The sequence below is a fragment of the Strongylocentrotus purpuratus genome, unplaced genomic scaffold (genome assembly GCF_000002235.5).
Source record: "Strongylocentrotus purpuratus isolate Spur 01 unplaced genomic scaffold, Spur_5.0 spur5_scaffold_9, whole genome shotgun sequence".
In the NCBI taxonomy this organism is placed as follows: Eukaryota; Metazoa; Echinodermata; class Echinoidea; order Camarodonta; family Strongylocentrotidae; genus Strongylocentrotus; species Strongylocentrotus purpuratus.
The window spans coordinates 24,749,675-24,774,001 of NW_022145615.1; the positions used below are offsets into that span (position 1 = coordinate 24,749,675).

General features: G+C 36.1%; 1 protein-coding gene across 3 annotated transcripts in view; it reads right to left on the minus strand.

Moving 5' to 3' along the window:
- LOC115920551 (myotubularin-related protein 12-like) overlaps window positions 1-24,327 on the minus strand; it is a 40,051-nt gene extending 15,724 nt beyond the window's left edge. Inside the window, exons 1-3 of one of the 3 annotated variants that reach the window (XM_030976454.1) lie at window positions 23,815-24,327; window positions 16,160-16,283; window positions 794-933 (exon numbers count right to left, since the gene is read on the minus strand). In XM_030976454.1, coding sequence (XP_030832314.1) covers window positions 794-933; window positions 16,160-16,283; window positions 23,815-23,859 — 309 coding nt within the window. In that variant the 5' untranslated portion in view covers window positions 23,860-24,327. Of the gene's footprint in view, window positions 1-793; window positions 934-4,155; window positions 4,265-16,159; window positions 16,284-18,175; window positions 18,389-23,814 lie in introns of those variants that run through there. The other 2 variants (XM_030976453.1, XM_030976455.1) reach the window with 2 other exon arrangements.

A 24,327-nucleotide genomic window follows, 5' to 3' on the forward strand; every position in this document is an offset into this window, starting at 1 on the left:
ATAACCACAAACCAAAGATGATCTTCACTGTCCATTTATCACCACAAACCAACCAAAGCTATGGTCAATGGTCCACAACTATCCTTGGAACTAGATGAGAACATGGTCAATAGATTTAACATACTTGGTATCATACATTTAGGCTAGAATTTACGAAGGAGGTCTTTCTTCTACCTTTTAACCTTCAGTATGCACATGGCCTTGTGTCCAATGAACTGGTAATATATGTACACTATGTTTATTTTAGTTCAGTGTCGAGGATTAAACCATTCCACAAGACCTGGCCTTTGGTCAAGTTCAGATTGCGCCGCAAGTTGTCTCTGTATAACCATAGTTAAATTTGATCTTCCTTCATAAATTCATGTCATAGATTTCGTAAAATGCCCTCATGACAAACTTTTGTCAGGGGGATGAGGTTCTGTGTTGGTATTTGTACACTACAGGTGTGTATTGAACATACCTCTGAATATGTTGTAGGGATAAGGACTATATGTTCACTTTAATGTACATGTCTGTGTATATACATAGCTATGCCAGCCAATGCTCAAGCAGGCCTTAGAATTGCACAATTTGACCACCTTGAAAAAGTTGTCTGCATTCGGAAAAGAGGAAATACAATACTAAAATAGTCTTTTCAGGGAGTTACGAAAATGACCATTATTGGCAGGAAGCCTATCATCAGAGCTGCGTTGCCAATTTGCATCATAAAAGATAGTGCGGTCGTCAGTGATCTCCTATAAAACGGGTCGGTCCTTGAGGGCTAATGGAGGATTAAAATGACCCATGTACTAACCACATGTTGCGTTGGTCTGTTGGCTGTGACGAAGCTGATCTTGAAGTTGGTACAGAAGAGAGTTCCAGATATTCCACGGTTCGACCCATTGTAGGAGTCAAACTTGAGCACGTTCGGCGTTTGACAGATGATCACCTCACCTGGAAAGATTATTAAAAAAGATGATTTTCTTTAAAATTCTGCTGTGAATATTAAGTTTGTAAATCATACTGAATTTGATGACCTTCTTTTGTTTTTATCAATGCACCCCTATAAAAGGAAATATTCTTGTTAACATCTCTTTGAAACTTTATTTTCTACTTATAAATGTTAAAAAAAGCCATATTTTGAATTTACCAAATCTATATTTACCGGTAGCTATAATTTCTTAAATAATATGTAATTGTGGTAAAATTTCATATTTTCAACATTCCAAAATATTAGTTATCATTCTATAGAATACTATCTTAATTTTTTAATTTTAACTACAAGAACATCCAACATGGCACATCATGTACCAACTCTTTGTCTTTTAACTTTTTATTCACACTCATTCTACTTAATCAAAATAAATATGATCTACATGATTGTCTACATGCCAATGGAGGAGAAGCTATTTTACACTTAAATCTAAAGTTTACTTTGGTAATATATGGCATAAATATATATTTCAAAACTATAAACGAGTACTCATTAACCTTCTGTACAAAACATGTTCATGGTTTTGTGAATTAAAATGCCTCATGAACTGTAAAAATAAGTAACGTCATAAACAACATATTTATTGATTAATGAAGCATAAAAACACTGCTTCAAGGCACACAAAAATGCAATGAAAACTGGTGATATGACAATGACCTTCATATAAATAACGTAAAACAGGATATGAAGAGTTTAAGCCCACCATCTATCAATACAGAATGCTTTCAAACTCAAGGTATAGAAGAGCCACTTCACTGGTAATTCATTAATTAGCGATTGAAAATATTTGCTTTGTGAATGTACTTGTGGATCTACATGTGAACAAGCAAAAATACAAATAATACACCCTGATGATATTGAAGTTTTATACACTTGAAAAAAGAAAAGACATCTGAGGAAAAAAAAGCATTATTTTGGGAGATTAGAAATGAAGTAAGAATTGAACGTGGAATGATTTACTGGCAGGATAAAAAAAAATATTTGCTAGGATAAATTTACACAATATTGGGTAACGGTAAGCTTTTTATGATTGGGTATAGCATACCAAACCCTTTTTTTAGAGTGAGCAGCTAATTAAATTACAGAATAATCCCAACTCATTCATGTAAACTGTGTGGGGAGGGGTTCTTTCAAATTGTTTTACTTTGTTTTGCCCCCCCCCCCCCTCCAAAGAAAAACAAAAAAATATTAGATTCAACTACCATTCTTTAATTGTTTACTACGATTCACCAATTGAACAAACACAAAACTGGTATCAAACTCAACTGTTTGTAGGCCAACATATTTTACGCACAGTCAACCATATGCTGTAAACATGTAGACTTCTCATCTATTATTAAACTGCAGTAGTACATTGGGGAATAGTGTTACTGTCACATTAGCTCATCATCAACGATCAGCTTTTTCTAAATTTAAACCGTTTGGTGCCTTCACATCAAGGCGACAGCCACTGACATTGATGACATAGCAGTATTAGTCCATTTTTTTAGACTACCGCCTCAAATTTTACAGCAACATTTTTTCTTATCAGGATAAAGAACATGATCTCCGAGTAAAAAAAAATTAAGTACCATACAAACATGATAGAAATTGGGTTATATCAGTAAAAGTTGAACATTCCATAATAATTTTCAAATTTTCAAAATTTTGCAAAATTTTCTAAATTACAACCTGCTGTATAAAGCTTTCAAGTGTAACATTTGGCAAAATGATTTTTTTAAATTTTTATTTTAGGCAGAGTTAGATAGTAAAAATGTCTAAAAACCAATTGATCAAACAAAAAAGTGATATCAAACTTCACTGGAACATTAACAACTGCACAATGATGTACTGTACATACCAAACTGTAGGCATATTATACACAGAGTAAACCACATGCTATATTTTATGAAGACTTCCCATCTACACTGTATTAATTGCAGTAGTACATTTTACATTTAATAGCACATCATCAACGATCAGCTTTTTCTAAATTTAAACCAGTTTGTCCCTTCACGTCAAGATGACAACCACTGACATTGATGACATAGCAGTATTAGTCAACATTTTTAGACATACCTGTACACGTATCACCTCAAGGTAGCTGTTTTCTGATTGTGTGAATACGTTTTTAAAAAGTTCACATTAAAACTTCAAAATCACAAGCTCGATCTTTTTGGAATATCTGAAAAAATCATTACTTGACCCGGACATGATTGAAAAACACAAGAAAATACAGGGGAAAGGATGTACAGTATAGGAAGATAGGAAATATACCAGAGATTTCCAAACGATGCTTCCCTTATCTAATTACAATTCATTATTTTCAAAATCATATCCTGAAACTCCTTAGGTAATAATATCTTACCACAACAATATATTTCTTATGAGGATAAAGAATAACATCACCTTAGGAAGAGAATAAAGTACTTTTGTAGCATGAGAGGGAATGGGCTATATATTTATGTTGAGATGAGATTTTCATAAGTGACAAGTTCAAAATCGAACATTTTTCAAATTACAACCTCAAGATTTCAAGTTTAAAATGAGGGAAAAGATTTTTCAACGCAGGGCCAGATAGCAAGAATGTCTATAAAAAAAAAACTTATCTGTAAGATGAGATTTTCATAAGTGACAAGTTCAAACGCGAACATTTTTCAAATTACAACCTCAAGATATCAAGTTATAGAGAGAAATATCGCCTAAGAGAATATAAACTACATGCACATGTACAATGTACATTTTCTTACTGTACATGATGAGGAAATATTGCCATAAAACACACTTCACTTCACTTTCCTTTTCCTTTTCCATCAAACCTCAACAGATCCTGAATAGAAAAAAATATCTTTCTTTAATATGTTCAAAACCTGAAACCAAGACAGAAAAGACAAAGGTTTTGTTTTACATTGAAATATTCCAGGAAATATGAGGCCACCCTTGTTTTACAGTAATTTCAAAATCATAACAATATCACTTTCACAAGAAGATCATGAGAATGAAGTATTTGAATAAATCATGATTTCTTATTCTCTTTTTCTCCTTCATTTAATCACATCCTGACCCTTATTAATGACAAACACTTTGTATCTAACCAGGAGTAGTATTAATGGGAAATATACCACAATATATTATCTTTCAAATTCAAAATAACTTTTTAACTTTTTTTCAAATAAATTTCACAGAAGTCATTGTTTTCTTACCATGATATAGGGTAAGATCACCCGAGTACGAGAATGCAGTGCCATACATGATGGTTAAATATTCCAATAAAATCCTCGAGAGAACTTGCAACTGTGGAGAGTCAACAAGTTGCTTTTGAGTAGTCACAGCCAAGAAGGGGAAGGACTGTCCCCCGCCAGGACTCAAAACAGAATGGTTTGGTTTCCTCTACGGAGACTGTGCGAGAGTGAGAGTTGCAAATCTTGTCTCAACAGCTGCTAAACAGTTTGGTGACAGATGATTGCTTACTGTGCATGCTTTTGTTACTAGAGGGCACTAGACTGTTTAATAGTACTGGATGTATTGGTTGTATAACTATAATTTAAAGTGTACGTTGTTTTTTCTTGTTACTGCTGAACCGTTCAGTGAGGAACCCATTTATGAAATAACATGTGCAGATTTCTGCCACAAGAGTGTGCTATAGACTTTATCAGTCATGGCTGTATTGCAAGAAAATAGACTGTAAAAGGTCAATAAACTTGTAAATGAAAATCAATGAGCCATGGTAAAATAACAATAGTGAAATTCCTAAAGGTATAAAACAATGAAAAACTGGAAACCAACCTTACATGTCTATGAACATGTGGCATATTATTTTGAATAACTGTTGATCATCAAATTGCACACTATTATTGAATCTCTTGTTTATACTAATTTTTCTTTCAGAACCATGATTCTCCCACTCATGCAGGCTTTGAGTCAACAATTGCCACCTGTATGTACATAAAACTCACCATACTTGAATGTTAGTACTGGTACATGTTCATGTATGCATTAAAAATTAACACACTGATTTATCTGTAATTAACGTTCCATATACCGGTACAATACATGAGCCCAATACAGTGGGCATATAAATTCTTATACATGTAGGAATTTGGCATCAAGAATTTAGCCCCTACATTTTATAAAAATTCATGAACTACTGAAAAATTGCCATTTAGTAAACAAAGATTGTACATTTCAACAGAGAAAATAGTGCATGTCCTGTACTTCTCTCAGACAAATACGTAAGCCATAGCAGTGTACATCACAGAGGGCAGCACAATCATTTTACAGAAAGGTATTATTGTATGTGTGCAATTTTGTCAACTATAAACATGTGTAGGTTGCTAGAATAACATTATTTCACAAGAAGTGCCAAGAAACGAGCGCAAAATACTGAAATAGTAGAAATGTCAAACCGAAGCGCCATGTATCATGCCAGAAAAATCATCATCTTCCTTGTTTTCATTCCTATGAAATTAGATTGAAAAATAATACCAACTACAAATGTCACCTTACAATATACAGGAAACCACATCATATAAAGTTGGGTTTTATAGTTTCCTGAAGAAGAATTAATCTTAAAGATGGACCCACATTTTCAGTAGAATGTCAACCTGAAAAGCCACAAGTCTATTAACCCCTGTAAAATATAATTAATAACATAGGAATAAATCAATCAATCAATGAGAAAGAACACATAAAACAAACTTAAATTCAATCAATGACATTTCACATATGATTACAACATGCACTAATTATCATCAATTACAATACTAACATCAATCAGCTATATAGCTGTATAAATATGTGCACTCTTCCTGTTCTTCTACACTGGCAAATATAACCCGGCTCATCTCCTGCGCAGCTGTCATATTAATAGAATGAAACCAATCAAGTTCCACAATCGTGAGAAGTAGAAGAGGCTGTAATACCATACATAGAAATGTGTAGGAAGAATATATCCGAAGACCATAGAAGTATACAGGAAGGCAGCAGCTCTAATTTATATAGGTCTACAGTGTATATAATTATGTCCATCATAAATATTTAGCATCTGATTAAAGTATGATCAATTGTCTCACAAAATGTCACAGAAAACAGTGGAGGTGTTGTGGTCCAAAGGATATAAATCTTCGGACTGTGAACCACAAGGTACGGTGTTCGAATCCCTCCCACAAAACTAACGTCCTTTGGCAAGACAATAATCTACATTTGCCACACTCCACCCAGGTGAGGTAAAAGGGTATCTGGTAGGATTATTCCTTGAAACGCACTGTGGCTGATAACGGCTGCCAGAGCTAAAGCTAGGGTAATAATTTCCAAAGCTCCTTGGAAGTGCATAGGGACAGTATATCATAATGTGTTATGTGCCATCAAGAAAGTTTTTGAGAAAATAATGGGCATGCCAGAAAGCAGAGCTCCACACTTTCAGGGGGGGGGGGAGTCCCTCATCAAGATTTTAAGGTCCACAGGCATTGGGCCCCCGAGGCCCTGACCCCTGTTTAAAGTTTGAGATACGGGGGAGGGGGGGGGGGGTCATGTGTACCGGTATCTGGAATCTTTCAGTGTTGGGCCCCCGAGTAAGGTACATTGTAAAAAAAATTATTTATTAATTAGAATGGTAGTAAATAACAAAACAAAAAACTCTAGAATCAAGATATTATTATGTACTGTTCAACTACCGGTACATGTAGCTAGAGAAGAAATTTAAAGATTATTACATACCCTTGTCACCATTCAACAGCCCATGAATTTGGGGGATTGATCTCAGTACACTGTATATGTAAGGTACATTGATTCCGCAAATACAATAGCACTGCAGGGACCGTAGTCCAATAAACCCATAAAAACTACTCAACCATTACCTTTGATTCTTGTTTCATAAAATAATACAATTTCCAGTTCATGAAGCATGGCAAAAGAGTACACCACATATCACAGCAAGTTAGACCCAACATGGAATTACATCCATCTTTACCTTCTAAGGATGCATCTAAGGTAATTAATATTATACAGAACTGAATGTATTAATATAATAATAATATTCCGCTTTTATATAAATACCTTACCCCTTTTAACCCAACAGGCCGACACTACATGTATACCTAACCCTAAACATAAAACTAAGGTGTCATACTATATCGATTATAACCCAATCCTTAAGACTAGAAACTTCACACAAAATAAAGCAAGGAGGCTGGAACAATTGTCGCCAAAGAAAATACTGGACTATTTTTTGTTTATCATTTACATATTGGGAAAAAATGCAGCATGTACAGTAACTGTGTCATACAGGAACAAGTCTATAGAGGCTTGTGAACTGAAAATAAAAGAGTGTACTGTATATGCTAGACTATAGCCTATAGGACAGGCACATTGTAAGTTTGTATTGATAGGACACCGGAGCTCTGGTCTATGAGCTTCCTTGAATCAGCATTCCTGTTTAGTACAACTACTTCCTGAACACTCCAAAAGTTCCTGTGCCAGTGAAACTCTTTTCCCATCATAGGTTTCAGTTGGGCTTTCCCTAGTAAAATCACAAGAATTACAAAATCGACACCAGCTGAATTAAAAAAACAATCATACACATAAGAGAAAAATCAAACATGAAAAATATTATTCCTCACGAACATTCCGTAATCAAATGGCAGAAACAACAGCAACAAAAGTTTAGTTGTTACACTGGGTTACTTTCACTGTAAAAACAAAAACCTTATGGCGCATTCTTGCACACTAAATTAAAAGTTATTTTACTATATTAACAAAGAGCTTTACCTTGAGGTTTTTTTTAATGAGCATATCCTCTGAATACAAAAATATGGCAACAACACTGGTGGTATACTTTTGTGGTTTAGGCTACACAAGTATTACACACATTTTGTTGGTCAAAATCCAGATCTATATCTTCCTGTTTTGACAAACTTTTAGGAAGTTAGAGCAGAATACAGGTGCATTATTTTCATTCCAATCGTTTCCCCAAAACTGACAGATTTGCATGTGATCTGCCTGTTACAGGGCCCTGAGCGATCACAGAGTGGTACTCTGTACAAACCCAGAAGGGCATTAACTTGTTGTTAAAGTACCTGTCTATACACATTTAAAAAAAAGTTAAAGATTAAACTTTTAAACACATATACATGATCAAATCTCGGTTTGTTTGACTTTCGACTCAATTTCTTCCTCAATCTCTTTCTCCCTCATTCTACTGATCTACTTTCCCTTTTCTAGAGCTTTTGCAATCATTCATTTTCCCTTTTTTGTATCCTTCTTTCTTTTTGTCTTTTATTATTTTCCTCTATTTGTTTTTTTTTTTTTTTTTAAATCCCCCCCCCCCCCCCCAATTTGGAATTTCTTAGCTACATGTTTGTCTAAGCATTTCCAAGCATACTTCATGTTTTATTGTAAAACAGCATCTGAGGAACTACATGTAACACTTCATCAAGCTCTGCTTCAAATTAGTTCCTCTTTTCTCGTGCTATTTCCATTATATTTATTGTTTCATTGCATATTTGTTGTAATTTAATTATTCTTGTATTATGTTTTTCATAAAAAATAAAATCCTTTGAATCATTTGAATCAAAGTATATGAGTTTAATAATGGCCTTCTGGCTCCAAACAGACAATATATAGTTACCAACAACCATGGTCGGCTTCCTATGTAGACCTGTCTGGAAATTTGATTCATCCTGAACATAATTTTGACTTTGAGACCTCACTTTCAGCTCCATTAAAAAAAAAATTGTTTAGTGCACATGTATTTCGAGATTAAATCTTGGCAGTCTAAAATAGACCAGGATGCAACAGAGTACCGGTAGTCTTTAAATCATATCTTTGGAGCCAAAAATAGACCAAAAATCATTACAAAAAATCTGTAAAACTATTCTTTGTTATAGATCTACATGTACACTGTACATTGTACTCGTACTTACTGTAGTAGAAGTGATGTTGAAAGTGTGAACACTTTGCTTGAATTAATCTATGAATATTTGGAGAATACAAGTATAAGTTCCTATTAGCAGGTGAAAATTGTTTATTTGTAGAAAATGAACAAAACTCTGCGACGATTATATTTATCGATAATATTGTATCCAAGTACATGTACATACAGGATAGATACATTGGGAAAAGTTCAGTCCCTGATCATACAGTGACTAACAGAGGGGCAGGAAAGCATTAATAATCCTTTCCCTTTGATCACCGTAGTGATAGTTACTTGTATGGACTTCAGTTGGACTAGTCTTGTCTGTATTAAACTGTATACTACTACACTGATGAATATAAAATGTGCACATTCTTGGCATCAGTTTACCTTCAAGCTACAACAACACACTAACTGGTAAAAGAGCTCTGGTAGTCTCGTAATATAACAAACAAATAAATGAATATATCACTGTGAGAAATATCACACTTACATAACAACATTAAATCCTATATTAAACAGCTCCCAAGAACACATTTTTATTTTTGTTTACACCGGTGCATGGTTTTCATACAAAATGCAATAATCCAAAGCCTTCTACATGTACGTACATCTTGTTCATAAAAGTTATTAACATGTGATAATTGTGATTTATATATTTTTAGGTTTGATGAGTATATATACAACTCAATGACTCAATATGTACATGTGTACATGCACATGCAGGCCTATATTCCTATACTGTAGTCTTTACATGAGGAGATTGATGTGTGGAGTACATTACATTCCACTTCAACAAATAAAGATTGGTAATCAATTCTTCCATCACCAGTTGACAGCCTATAGGGACAGTGTATTTGTCTTTGGATCTCTGCTCTTTGGTTATTAAAACTGTTACGACATTCCAAAGATCGAGGCACTGTTTGTATATTGCCTGCAAATCTCTGCTATAAACACAAAGACACTTCAATGTAATTTGTTTAGTACATGTAGATGATACAAATCGAAGAAGATCCACCCTGGTAAAACTGTAAATTGGGATTGTATTTGCCATCTAAAAATAACCATACATGTTTGGTACAGCATTGAACAGTACATGTTACTAGGGCATTTGCTTTAACACCGACCATACGTGTGTGTTACCTGTCGTTGCGTTTTTAGATGATGGGGTACACATTTTCTGTTTGAATTAAAATGATATGCAGGGGAAAAGTAGTGATATGTATACATGTACACAACATGTAAAATAAATTACAAAGCACTTAAATGTAACAGCTCTACTTAAGTCTAGATCAATCACCAATCACCATTGTCATTAATGACAGCTTGAAAATGAAATAAAGCCATAATTGATTAAGCAGGGCTCGTTAACACTAAATGTATTCTGTACCATTCACCTAATAAACATGGGTGCGCGAAATGCTATTATTAATTTCTTTCCTGCTGCTGCTGCTGCTGCTGCAGTTTAAAGGTATGTGAACGAGGCCTAAATGTTGTTTACAATGTATCTTTCACCATTATCTCAAGATGTTAACCAGACTCTGAGGTTAAGTTCATGACATTTAGACAGGAACGTTTCTTTCCTCCAGTCAGTGGCACAGGTCCAGGGTCTAGTCAAATTATGGGAAGAAGAAAACAACATCAACTATCTTGTCTCATGCTCTAATGCTCTATTGCCTCTATAGGTCTGTTTTCATCAGCTCAAGTTTGCCAATCAATCCGCCATTTTAACTATCCCGAATTCCCGATCGAAGATTAGTCTTCATCAGCCCGCAGTCGCAATTAGCGGGATATTTGGTTGAGAAAATATCCCAAGAAATCTTGGTCTCATTTCCAAAATATCCCACTATTTAGGAAATAGCAGGCTAATTTGCGGCCTTCTGAGCTAGTTTGTTATGAGCGTATCAGTCTGGTGAAGACGCAATTTCGAGCTTCGGGATAATATCCAGAGTCTGAAAATAATGGGTTATTTGGCAAACTCTAGCCGATAAGGACAGGCCTAATGACCAGATCCAACCTATACGGATCCGACCCGTAGGGTATTTCATTCACATGTACCTCCTTCCCCTTGCTGGTACAAAGAGTCCTAAACCCTTTCCGCAACAATCATTCAAAATTTTGTGGTTTGGCTCAATAACTTTTGATTCAGAGAATGAAAGCCTGTAAACAATAAGCCAGATGCCTGAGTAGAAAGGGCATACCGTTAGGTATCTGCATGCACTGCATCCATTTTTGTTTCATCACTATATTGCATTTGACGGTATGAATTTAAAAAAGGAAAATAAACATTGAGAGATTCAAAATCTTAGTTTTTTTAATCAATATTTGGCAATTTTTTCATCTTTTCGACAACACCCTCGCACATAGTATTTTATTTCAGCTACGGTGTGCTCAGTAAAATAAAAATGTCTTTGTTGCCAATTTAAAGAACAGTATGTGATCAATTTAGCCTAAAAATAAATCATATCCTGACTCCTGAGAGGGATCATATGATCTATAATACATTATTACCCGTATCAGACATCTGAGCTGGTCATTTACAAAACCGTATTGCCCTAGTTTTCACTAGCAGTGGGAACGGAGGGGTATATTCTTTGTATTTTCCTTGGTCTCCCTGCGCGTATTGACTTTGCGTGTAGAGACGAGTGAAAATATACCTTGGTATTTTCCACGGTCTCGCATTTTCATTGCGCATCTATTAATATTATGCGTACGAGAACCTGCGCTCTTTGCGCGCACTCTATTGTGACGTAATAATCACACCAAATACACACTGTTTGTAGTGTATCGAAAATTTTGTCAAGCACTGGATGCACAGTGTTGGTTTGACAAAGTTTGTTCAGTTCTTGAGATTGTCATGGTGGATGTCTGTATTTGCTCTAGATGTCTGATTTGGATAACAATAAAAATATTGACTGGCTTTACTTTCGGGGGATATCAGAAATATTGACCGCGCTAAGACCATATTGCCCTCGTCTTTCGACTCGGGGCAATATGATCTGAGCTTGGTCAATATTTCTGATATACCCCTCAAGGCCAGTCAATATTATATAAATGTACAGAATAATGTACAGTACAATATACATGTTTGGGCAAATGATGCATTGCATACTTTACATCCTCATCATCCTCATAGGTCTGCCACTCAAACAATAGTAGATCACTTTAAAAGAACACTTTAGTCAATATAAATAATAAAAAGTCCACATTTCATAGGAATAAAAGATTTCAGGAGTTTCTTAAACTGGTCAACAGATGGAGCTATCTTCAGGATGGTAGGTACATGTAATTGGTTTCAGAGTGTAATTATCAAGCAATTTTTTTTGAGAGTCGATGCAAAGAGAGGATGGTGAGCATGCATCTTCCCCATATACTGTACATGTATGATGATGATGATGATGATCCATCACACTTATGGCGCTATTTCTCTGTTTAAAACATTCAAAGTTGCCCGCTCCTCCAATAGTTAAATGGACTACTTGCTCTACAAGATGGGTTTTGATGCCTGCTTTGAAACTTTCTAGCTTGTCGGTGTTGCAACGAACAGGAGGGAAGGAGTTCCAGAGGCATGGAGCAAATGAAGAGAAGACTAGATCACTATATATCCGGAGTCATGTACGTGGAATTTGGAGAAGATATCTGCAATGCATTTAGTTCTACAACACTTGCTACATGTGTACATAAAGCGACAACTGCTCTGTGTCCAATTTCCTATGTACACTGTACACTCAACGTATTCCTAACATAAAGCCTGTACCGAGCACCATACATGTACCATCTAGTATATCTACATGTAAACTAAACATCACTAAAACCAAATCACAACCTTAAACCTAAATCTCACCTTTGACAAATGTTGAAGGAGCAACTATCGAACCACAATTCATGTGTATCATTATTGATGACTATGTAATAACAGATCAAGGAGAGCGACAAAAAAACCTGACACACTGAAGTACTGATTATTTGATCCTTGAGAGGTTAGAAGGAACTGTCTGCTAGTAAATTCATTATATTTTTTTCCCCTTCTTCCTTAAAGATGAAGTTGAGTTCTAGTCATGTGATTGCATTGTGAAAGAAACGGGTGTGGTTCGGTCAGAAAAAGTTGATCATGTAGCATATTGTATTGGTGTGTACTGTAAGGGACTGGAATCATCAAAATGATAAGAAATTTGGCCCAGTCTTGGTAAAGTAAGGCCAAGTAAAAAATATTCATTTTTAGCATCCCCGCCCACTTCCTTTTTTGGGGGCTGCCTCCTTTTTTTCTTTCTTTTTTTGTAATAATTTTTTTTTTTTTTTGAAAAAAAAAACATGAAAAACACTGCTAAAATGATCTACCGGTATTTCTGATTTTAAAAAAAAAAATGCTGGTGGCCATTTTGAAAAATAGCCCGACTGTCAGGGAAAATGTACCAAGCGGCCATTTTGAGCGGCCATTTTGAGCGGCCATTTTGAAGAAAACAAAGAAGAAAAAAAAGGGCCTCCTCCTTCCTATTTTTCAAAAAGGCAGGACGCAAAACATGTTTTTTTTTTTTATTTGGCCTGACAAGCACTGTACATGTACAGTACATAAACATGTGACATAAAAATGAGGTCCTCATTTTAAAGGGAAAGTTGAGTTCTGTTTTCATATCGCAAATGCATGGTTATTGCTCTTATTCTTATCTACCGGTATGACATTTCTAGTGCCCTTTTAGGACCTAAAATTGCTAAGAAAGTAATTTTGGACCCCAAAATGTGTGAAATTTAGCCAATACGATCATACCAATTCAGCTCTACTTTAACAAAAATACGGTGACCGTTAATTAATTAATAAATTAATAATAACAATACATGGGCCACCTGATTGTGCGTAATATAACCAACACAAAAAAGCCAACAAAAAAGCCAACATCGCCATTGCCCGAAATACAACGTAAAAGGCGCTATTTTGTCTTTTCAACAGCATTCAATGGCTGACCCAATTATGTAATATTTGTGGTGGTATACAAGTATTAGAAATTGTTATATTTATGGATATTTCAGCCGTCTCTGAACCGATTTTGATCAAACAAAGATGATTTTGTCATTTAAATTGTATGTTCTTTCAAATTTGACACCCAGTTTTTCATTATCTCACAAAAAAAATTGTTTTGTGTAGCGCCCTCTGCAACAGAAATGAACTATCCCTATAAGCTGTTACATGTCATATTTAGAATATGAAATAATATGAAGGCATTTGAAGAGCCATGCTTTCCAGGGAACATTTTTTCTCTGTTGTTCTTCCACACTTGCAAAATAACCAATGAAAACGCTCACAAATTATGTTTCACCTCTCCCAAGTACTCAACCTTCTCTTTAATTGAACGCTAAAATAAAAGTTTATCTGTTCAGATGTTCTCTTCAATTCATGGGGTGATACACACTGTAGCTCCACTTCATTTACATTATGTACAATGTATATTTACATACCGGTACATGAAATGTACATGAATGTAGACGGCTACCAACTATACATACAGTATGTACATTGTTTACAACATATTCAAAAGCTCTAAACATTTCCTAATGTGATGATATCAATGAAATTTCCCATCTAAGGCTTGTTTACAACAAAAAGTAATATTACTATAGAAATTTAATTGTAAATCATAACATTATTCCAAGACAATGTCAAAACATGTCAAAGTCATTTAACATATTTTGCAAATGAGTTTGTGTTTGCATACATATATCATTGCATCTCCTGGCTGAGTGATGCATTCTAGATGCCCACATTTCAACTAAAGGCCACAGCCCCGCCCATCCACACAGAGAGTGCCAAGTTCCCATGTGAAATCATGACAAGGGCATGCTGGGACAGGCAACAACCCAACACATCAAATGTCAATCATAACCAGTCACCTTGATTTTATAAACAGCAAACCACAGCTGTAAACGTAAACATTCGGATGATGATTATAGCAGGTACAAATTGGTAAATGTATGTACCGGTACATTTAGTTTATATCAAGTTTGAAATTTGAACCTTTATCTAAAATGTACAAGTAGGTTTACAATCGGTAAGGAAAGTAGGTTTAACAAAAAGTTGCATAAAAAACCATACACATGTGTGGGATGTCGTAATTAAAAAAAAGGGGGTGGATACACTGCATACAATATCTCAAATTAAATCTGATTTTTATTCTTTTTCTTAAAGTTCTTAAACTACTCCATAGGATCTGTCCACTATAAGACATACAATGTAGAATCTAGCATTCGGGTTGAACAATTCCAGATTAGAAGGTGTTCCATTGTCTGCTCATCCAAAATGGCGCACAGTTTGTACTTCTTCATTAAATGTATATCACCACATCTGCCTCACAAATTATATTTAAACACATATAGTTGGTGTACTGTCTGATGTAATCAAATCCCATTGGTTTCTACCAGTCATATTGAGAAACTGGAAAACCTTCCAAAGTGAATAAGTATAGAACAAGTGAGAGTGTCAAAACTAACACTTAGCCAGTATTCTACAACTTAGCCAATATTGAAATAATGTAAACACAACTGCTAATCAATATAAGTTGCCTGGGTAAACAACGAATGGAGAGTATTTGTTTAGACACAAATATTGCACTACACCATCTTCATCAAATCCCAATTGGCTAATGTTTTGATGCTGTTCAATTTTCATCTATTAAAACTCTCCCTTGACATAAAAAATCTATTAGATTAATTTCAGACAGTTTTGTGACTGTTCCTATTCGACAGACTGAAGTAAGCCGCCAATTTTCTGATCGCCAGTGGTTGTCGTTTTGGCGATTACTGCTCCCTATATGTCAGACAGCTGGTATAAACAGGCTGCTTACTTAAGTTTTCCAATTCTCATCTGAGGAAGGAAGATGTCTGATTTCTAGTAGGTCTTTTCTAGACATCGATACTGTTACAGGTACACTTTCCCTTTGGATGTGATAAAAGAACTTTGAAATCATTAATTACAACCATCCTGATGGAACTCTGTCATAAGATATCATACATGTTTACAGATTTCCCCTCTCAGCAACAAGAGGGCAGCACATAGCAAGAGTCATTTTTGTCCACCCAAAAAAGAACAAAGAATTAATACCAAAGGCAAAAATTAATGCTTTAAATGCCAAATTTCCTGACTTTACGGTTTGGCAACGATACAGAGGGAATTACCCAGTCAGTCCTATTATACTTTCCATCCTTTACATGTAGAACTAGTTATTATTTTTTATATATCCTGTTGTTACATATTAATATTGTGTAGCAGACGTCTATGTTTTTGTTTCACTATCATGAGTTAGTCTTACCATCAAGCAGTCGAGGAGGGTCCGTCTTTACTACATCACCATCTTTGCTGGAGTCTTCTATGATTCTGAATACAGACGGGATGATGCGATGCAGAACAGTACTTGTTCGCTTTGGTAATGCAGGCTGCATGGTAGTAAAGAAAAAGAGAAGAGTTGTAATGAGGGCCAAGTCATAAACTTTTTGTTCTTAAAACTGGTTTAAAAAAATTAATGACCAGTTTTGTCATAAAACTATTGCATGCTCTATAAAGTTACCAAAAAAAAATCAATCACTGAAATGTCCTGCAAGAGCAAAACAGCTCTCATCATCAATACCTTATCAACCATACTACACTCCTTAATCACCAAGCTTGACATGATGTGTACAATGTGATCATCTCTTTACGAGCAAGCATAATCTGCAAACTTTTTCAAGTACTTTTTTAATGTAGGATAATCATAACACATCAGGTCAATATGATACCATCTCTAATTCTCTACATCATCTTGATCAAGTAAAAATGTTCAGCTTTTAATTATCATCCCATGCTCATGGCAGCCAGTGATCTCGCTTCTTTAACACTGACACACACATTCAAGAACATGCACTGACAATCCTAGCATATTGTTCAAAGTCGCTGCTGTATCTAGTCACTCATACGAGGTGAGAGACGGCAAGTTATCCTGGGTTATTTGGGGTATGTACAGGTGTACAAATGTATGAGAATATAAGTGTAAATTACCCACTTTTAAGCCATTGCTGTGGCGTTTGTTTCCAGGAACAATGGCTGCTTTATCAGGTTTGGTTTTCCATGCATGTATGGATAGCCTAATAATAAGGGCATGGTGATAATATGAAATAGTCTATGTATGTACATGTATGATATTGATATTGATGATGAAAGTGATTAGTTTACTTAGGTGCACGCACAGAGTTCGCTGAATTTAGCGAACTCCCTGTTCGCGCGCAATTTTACTCTAATCGCTATCATCGTAAGTATTAAAAAAGTATAAAATTGTCAACGTGAAAACATATTTTCTCATGTACACTACATGTATTTGCATTTTAGGCAGAACCAAAATTGCGAACTCTGGTATTAAAGAGATCAGTGTTTTTTTTAATGTAAATCGCACGTTAACTCATTATCATCAGGAACATGTGGAAAGAAAGCAAATCGTGATTACTCCGGTATCAAAATCTCATATTTTTGGTTAAATTATTGACTGATTTCAAAGTGCTTTGTATAAGAAGAAAGAAGTGTCTACTAGCAAACTCTGAAGCCTGTATGCAATGTTTGTCGGGTGTGGTGCGGGAAGGGGTGCTTGTTTACCTACATGTAGTACCCTCTTCGTGCAGGGGTATGGGTGCTAAGGTTAGGCAATATCAATATCATATTTCATATTATCACCTAGGCGCATATATATGGCTATTGTGCAAGTGATAATCTGATTCTGACAAGGGGGATTAGGATTTTAAAGGCCACAGATGCAGATCTAAACATTGGCTTTTTTGGACCAGTACCAAAGCCATAGCCAACAACACTCTAATTCTAAACATGACCAAATATTGTATTTATTGCACAACAAAATACAAAAACAAACAAACAAACAAAAACAAAACAAGACCAACAAATATTTTTTAAATTAAAGGGTTTTTTTAAAACAAAAATAAATATGCTTTAGTGTCAGGTGCAGGCTCCTACAAAACAACCAGCCGAATAAGTATATGCAGATGTCTCATCAGCATCACCTACAGTCAGACTACAGTACAATCATGACAATGCTGCATCATATTCATACATGTAGGAGTAATATCAAAATAACAATCTTCAAAGTTCAGACGTAGATCGTGCAAATATATAGTCCAGCTGCTCAACATCCAATACCAGCCAGTCGACACCATGGGTCCGGGCGGCCGGGGATGCGGTAAGCTAGTGGGTAGGAAAGAGCCGTAGAATCGTCGCGGATGCCCGCGCGCTACCAGTACCACTACTTGCAGTGCCAGTGGGAGTGACAACAAATGTAAATGGTGCTTACCTTCTGTTTCTTTTTCTCCTCTTCTGCTACGTACAAACTTTCATTCAAATACGATTTGAATGAACCGGTATTTCTGTTTAGAGACATGCTGAATTCTGAATGACGAAGGAACCAATATTATATAACAGTAAATTAGAAAAAGGTCTTGAAGTATGATGATACCGGTGGACGTAAATGCCTATCTGTCCACCGCCATGTTTCCGCACAAATTGCATTGACAGGTCAAAAGGTCATCCAGTCGACGGGCGTTTCACATGTACATGCACTTAATTGTGTAGCCTTGAATTACAGCCTTTGTATTTGAACGAAATTTCATCACATGACCACGCCCTTTTTATGAAATTCTAACATCTCTCGCTACTGATGGATATTGTAGACGGCGATCCTGGAGGACCCCCCCCCCCCCCTCCCCCCCCCCCCCCCACACACACACACAGTAATAACGTATATGCATGATTTATAACATAATCTTCATTTCAGTTGAAGTCTATCCACCTTTCTGCTCGCAAAAGGGAAATTCCCATTTTTAAATTATACGTTGAAATAGTAGAAGGAATTAAACGAGGTATGTGCAGGCCACTTCTCACGAATTTCAAGTTTTAAGTATAACTTAGGAGGAAGAAACACTTCAAGTCAAACAGTTCTTTCCTATTAGACGGAAACGCAAAATAACCGGCCCTCGAACATACTTTTATTTAAAGGTAAAGACCAGTATTGGAAACGCCCCAATTTCAAAAAATGAAATGGAAGCTCTCATTACCAATCATGTGAAAGAATATGTTTTGACTAATACATGATGATAACAAATTTGCCGGGAAACTGCCTACTAATTCATATATTTGGTAAATTTGTTTCTCTCATGGTCTGTGAGAGATATAGGGTAGTCCCATATACATCTTTCTGTGTATAGTGCTTGTAACTTTACGAAGAATGGGCCAAATTTCTTATCATTTTGATGATTCCAGAACCTTGCAGGTGCTAGATGCTAGATGATCAACCTTTTATGATCGATTCCACAACGTTTCTTTCACAATGCAATCGCATGACCATAACTGGTCTTTACCTTTAAGAATTAAATTCCACTTGATTCCACCCCTTATCATTTACCAATATAGTAAATTAGTTTCGGGGGGTTTCTTCGGGAAATGTAGGCCTATATAATAGGCCCTATTTTCTCCTATATGATAACACAAGTAACACAAGATTTTAGTTATTCGAAATTATGAAAGTTGTTGTTATAGTTCAAGGAATTAGGCTACTAGAATATAAGGGCTACCCATTCCAATCAAAATGCAGCACCCCCCCCCCCCCGTATATAAAAGAACCAAAAATGAAGGTTTGATTGACATACATAATTATTATACAGTCATGATGACATATTTGAATGAAGTAAAAACAAAACATGTCAGACTATACTATTTTAAAGTCACATTCCGAATACCCCCCCCCCCCCCCTTCCTTCACTTCGCGACGCCCCTTGCACAGTTATGTTAAATTCGGACAAAAGTCAGACTGGGGACGATACAAGATTTTATAATGAGGAAATGGCAGAGAGGTAAGGGCAAAGCGGGCATGATATGGAAGCATTGGTGTTTCAAAAATGTATATCCCGCTCACGCCCCACCCCCAGTAGGGGGATCACACACACCACTTTAGTCACATATTTCGAGATACGCCACGTACTATGGTTATCTAGAATGGGTTCTACCATCCCATTCCAATGTTCCTTCCCCTTCACATTTCTTTATTTCCCTCTCTATCTATCGATATCCCTCCATCCACCCCTCTCCCAATCATCTCTCTCTCTCTCTCTCTCTCTCTTTCTCTCTCTCTCTCTCTCTTCTCTCTCTCTCTCTCTCTCTCCCTTTTCTCTTCCCCCCTCTCTCTCTCTCTCTCTCTCTCTCTCTTTCTCACTCCCTTTCTCCTATGTTGATGCTGTCATTTATATTATTGGTATTATAGGGGCCTACAATACGGACCTGCTGACCTATATAGAGTATGCAGGGGCGTGCCCGGGCCTCTAATGTAGGGGCGTATCAAGGAAAGATCGTTGCTATGCTTCTTGGGCAATTTAACTAGGATGATGTTTGCATAATTACTAACACAGATCGTAATTACTGCAGATTGATCATGTAGGATTTTTATAATGTATCATGATCGTTCTCGTTATGTTCAATTTGACACTAATATAGCGTATTTGAAGGAGGCGCATGGGGCATTTGTGACAGAGAAGAAAAACTGTAAGTCAATTATTATTGTCAGACTTGAAAATGCACGAAAATTGACATACTCTAAAATACAATAATCATAGTTGAAAAGAAAGAATGATAATCTGCTCGATCGCAACAGAACCTCGCACACTATGTATATTGGCTAGTGATGCCATACTTGCAAGTTGCAACTTATACGACAAGGGGTCATGAGGCGCCCCCTTTTTTATAATGTGATGATTGCCTTGGATTTCCGTATAAAGCCTAAAAATATTTTGCCCCTCGTGAGGCCAAGGTCTGGATACGCCATCGCCGTGATAGTTAACAGATTTCCAAACTGAGGGGGCTCAGGTCACAAGTATAAGCGTGGGTTGCATTATTTTTTGACTGAGGGATCAATTAATTTGTTGGCGGGTATCGGTTAGGGATTAACTTTTTACCCCAAACGTTAGATAATTATTATTATTTCTATACTTATTAATTAATTATTAGTTATTTTATTATATACTTGTTTTGTACCCCCCCCCCCCAAAAAAAAAAAAAAAAAAAAGAAGAGTGCCAGCGAACGCCCGGAACACTCTCAAACAGGGTAGACTTGAGTTTAATCGATATTATAGAGCCATATTTTGTGAATGATTTCTTCTAAAATAGAAGAATGGAGATATGAAAAATTAATAAAACTCACATGATTTAAAATAATAGAGATTCACACTTTTTTTATGCCGATAAATTGCAATCTCGGAACTGTAAAGGATAATTGACTTAATGCGACTTTGTCCACTGTGAGTATTATATTTATTTTCTTCTTTTCTTCATCTTCTCCTCCTCCTATATATACCCTCATGGGCTTCTTCGTCCTCCTTCTCCTCGCTTCTTCTTCTTCTTCTTCTTCTTCTTCTTCTTCTTCTTCTTCTTCTTCTTCTTCTTCTTCTTCTTCTTCTTCTTCTTCTTCTTCTTCTTCTTCTTCTTCTTCTTCTTCTTCTTCTTCTTCTTCTTCTTCTTCTTCTTCTTCTTCTTCTTCTTCTTCTTCTTCTTTCTTCTTCTTCTTCTTCTTCTTCTTCTTCTTCTTCTTTCTTCTTCTTCTTCTTCTTCCTCTTCCTCTTCCTCCATCTCCTCCTTCTTCCACTAATACCAAGTACAACTGACTATTTGCTGACTTAGTTGATGGAGTCTTTATCCTCAGTTGTGCTTCAACCCAAAACATACTGTTCTCCCCTCCTGTTCCCTGTCTAATTACTACTTTTTCAATATTTCTAAATTTTCCCAAAAAATTGGTGTTTTCTCCAACTGTAAGACTTTCTTTCAGGATTTTTGTTTAATGACATACAGCATCGGTAACGGTGTCAATGCCCTGCGTAGTATATATACCTTGTGCCAAAAAGGAAAAAGATGTCAATTATTCAGAAATAAGAACTGGATATAATCTTATTGGGCCATGTTGCGAATAGAGAAGGGGCTAGTCTGATTAAACTCTCCCGTGGGACAAACTATATGTTAGAAGACAGCTTTATCAAGATTTATCTTTTAGCTACACAGGTCGTGGAAGCGTTGCATTTATGCATGACTTGCCGAAAATGTTAAAGTTCTTGAAGATAAGTTGTTTATTCATTATTCATACATTCTCGGTTATAGAGGGGACAGGGGAGCTCACCACCCCCTCCCCCCATAAATTCTGCAAGCCTCCCCCCCCCCCCATTTCTTACACACATAGGAATTGAAAGTAAGAATCTCTAAGCCCCAGCGCCCCCCCCCCCCCACAAAAAAAAACACTCTATATATAGAACCGCACCTGATAATCATTCGTATATGCTGCTTGTAATTATCAGTTATTCTCTCCTTTTGTTTAAATTTTTCCTGTTCAATCCTGTGTATCCTCCGTTCTCACAGCATTTATTGGAGTAAATTATGCAATTATTTACAACATTTAATGATATAATCTACAGAACTTTTAATAGAATACTTTATTATTGTAGCCACCAAATGTGCCCACCACATAATTGTAAAGGAAAATACTCATATCATACAATTGCTAAACAAGTTTTAAATAAGACTGTTTTATTGCTTCGTATTGTAGGGCTTTATAACGATGACAGAATCACGAGAATTAATTGTAAATGTGTTCCGAGGTTCACTAACATTTGTTTAAAGAAACTAGCTGTAATCATGATTATATCAAATTATAATGTCAAATTTGCTTTGGTGTGTAGACATTTCAACAAAGACAGGAAAATAAAATGAAAAACACGGTGCGACATTTCCGCATACTAAATAGTGACTTCCAACATCTGAAATCAGTTATTGATGATAACTTATAAAGGCAACCGGATGCATATTTAATAACATTTTAATCATGTGAATATATATATATATGTCTGTCTCATGTGCAGTCTGTTTTAAATTTTGCTTAATGAGGCTTACTCTATTTTGATGGTTATGCTTTCTTCCTTTTTTCCTCCTCATTCGTCCTGCCTCGTTCAATACTTCTAATTCACCCGACCTACCAAGAATATGCAAAATAATATGTACCACAGACTGAAAATATCAAGAAGTTGATAAAGATGAAAGTATTCCCCCGGACCCGGGGGGGGGGGGTGGGTGCCATTTCGCATGCTTTAGACTAGATATCTATCCACTTAATAAACAGGCCTACAAGTAAGAGTGCACGGTCATTTAGGGAGTAATATTTTTTAGGGATTACTTCGTTTCGGCGTGCAAACCCGTGCACACTAAAAAATCAAAATATAACTAAAAATCAAAAATCAACATAAACGAACAAAAAATGAAATTCGCTCTCAAGGGAGTCATTGAACCATTACTTTGAGTATAATTTTGGAGTAGATTTAACTCCAAAACGACGTGATCGCTGAAATGACCCCTGAACAGGTATTGTATATGCAGTTGCAAGTTTAACATGTGTAGTGATCTTTTCTCCCTTGCCGTTCAAAACTCAGGGGCGCACCCCAGATTCACCCCATGACGAATACGTCATAATATTATTTTGGTAGCAAGAAACTTAAATATGCCAAATGGCCATGATGACTATATGGAAGTAGGCATAGTTTGACATCATAATATCTTCTCCCTGCATCCGGTTGCCTAACGAGAAATGTCAATCTAAGACGCTTACTCACCATGACCTGCTTGCTCACCATGTTGATGTAGAGTCGAAATGCCTGACCTAAATCGATCAGTTTCTTTCTGTAAGACGTAACATTCACCTCATCTAAACGTTAATGATGTCTGCATGGACCTTTGTAGTCATTTATTCAATCATATATACGACCTATACAACTATGCTCTTTGTATTTTCAATGCTAGCCTTCGAATTTATCATTGTAGACATTTATATATCATTATCAAAGTCTATGGTACACATGTACATGTAATAACTTGTTTTCTCAAAACATGGAATTAGAACTTTGCACTTACCCAGCTTAGGAGACCAAAGTGCGACATGAAATTATTATTTTCCATGATCCTGAATGAAGTCGATATATCTAGTATCCAATAATCAATAGTCCTGATCAATTAATTAGTGATCAAGTGCCGGGCAACTATATAAACGCCCGTGGGAGAACGTTTACTATCCGTAGCACAGAAAAATCCACTCAAACGTGCCCTATGCATGAGAGGTGAAAAGGTGCACCTTTGTATCACGGGCATGCAAGGGATGCTCACACGCATCTATATAAATCAGCAACCTAGATAGCTGTTTGTGAAGTGTTTCAAACTTCCAAGTTCACATCTGCTAATTCCAAACTATCCAAGGCTGATTCTGGAAAGGTCAGAGGCGAACGACACCATAACCTGTTGCAGACATTCGCCTCATGCTATCAAAGCAGAAAGTTTCTCTGATGTCTTCCGCGTGTCTGCATTTGAAGTTATAGTCCATGGGAGAGAGACAACAAAGTTTGAAGAAAGTTAGACAGCGCGAAAGAACGA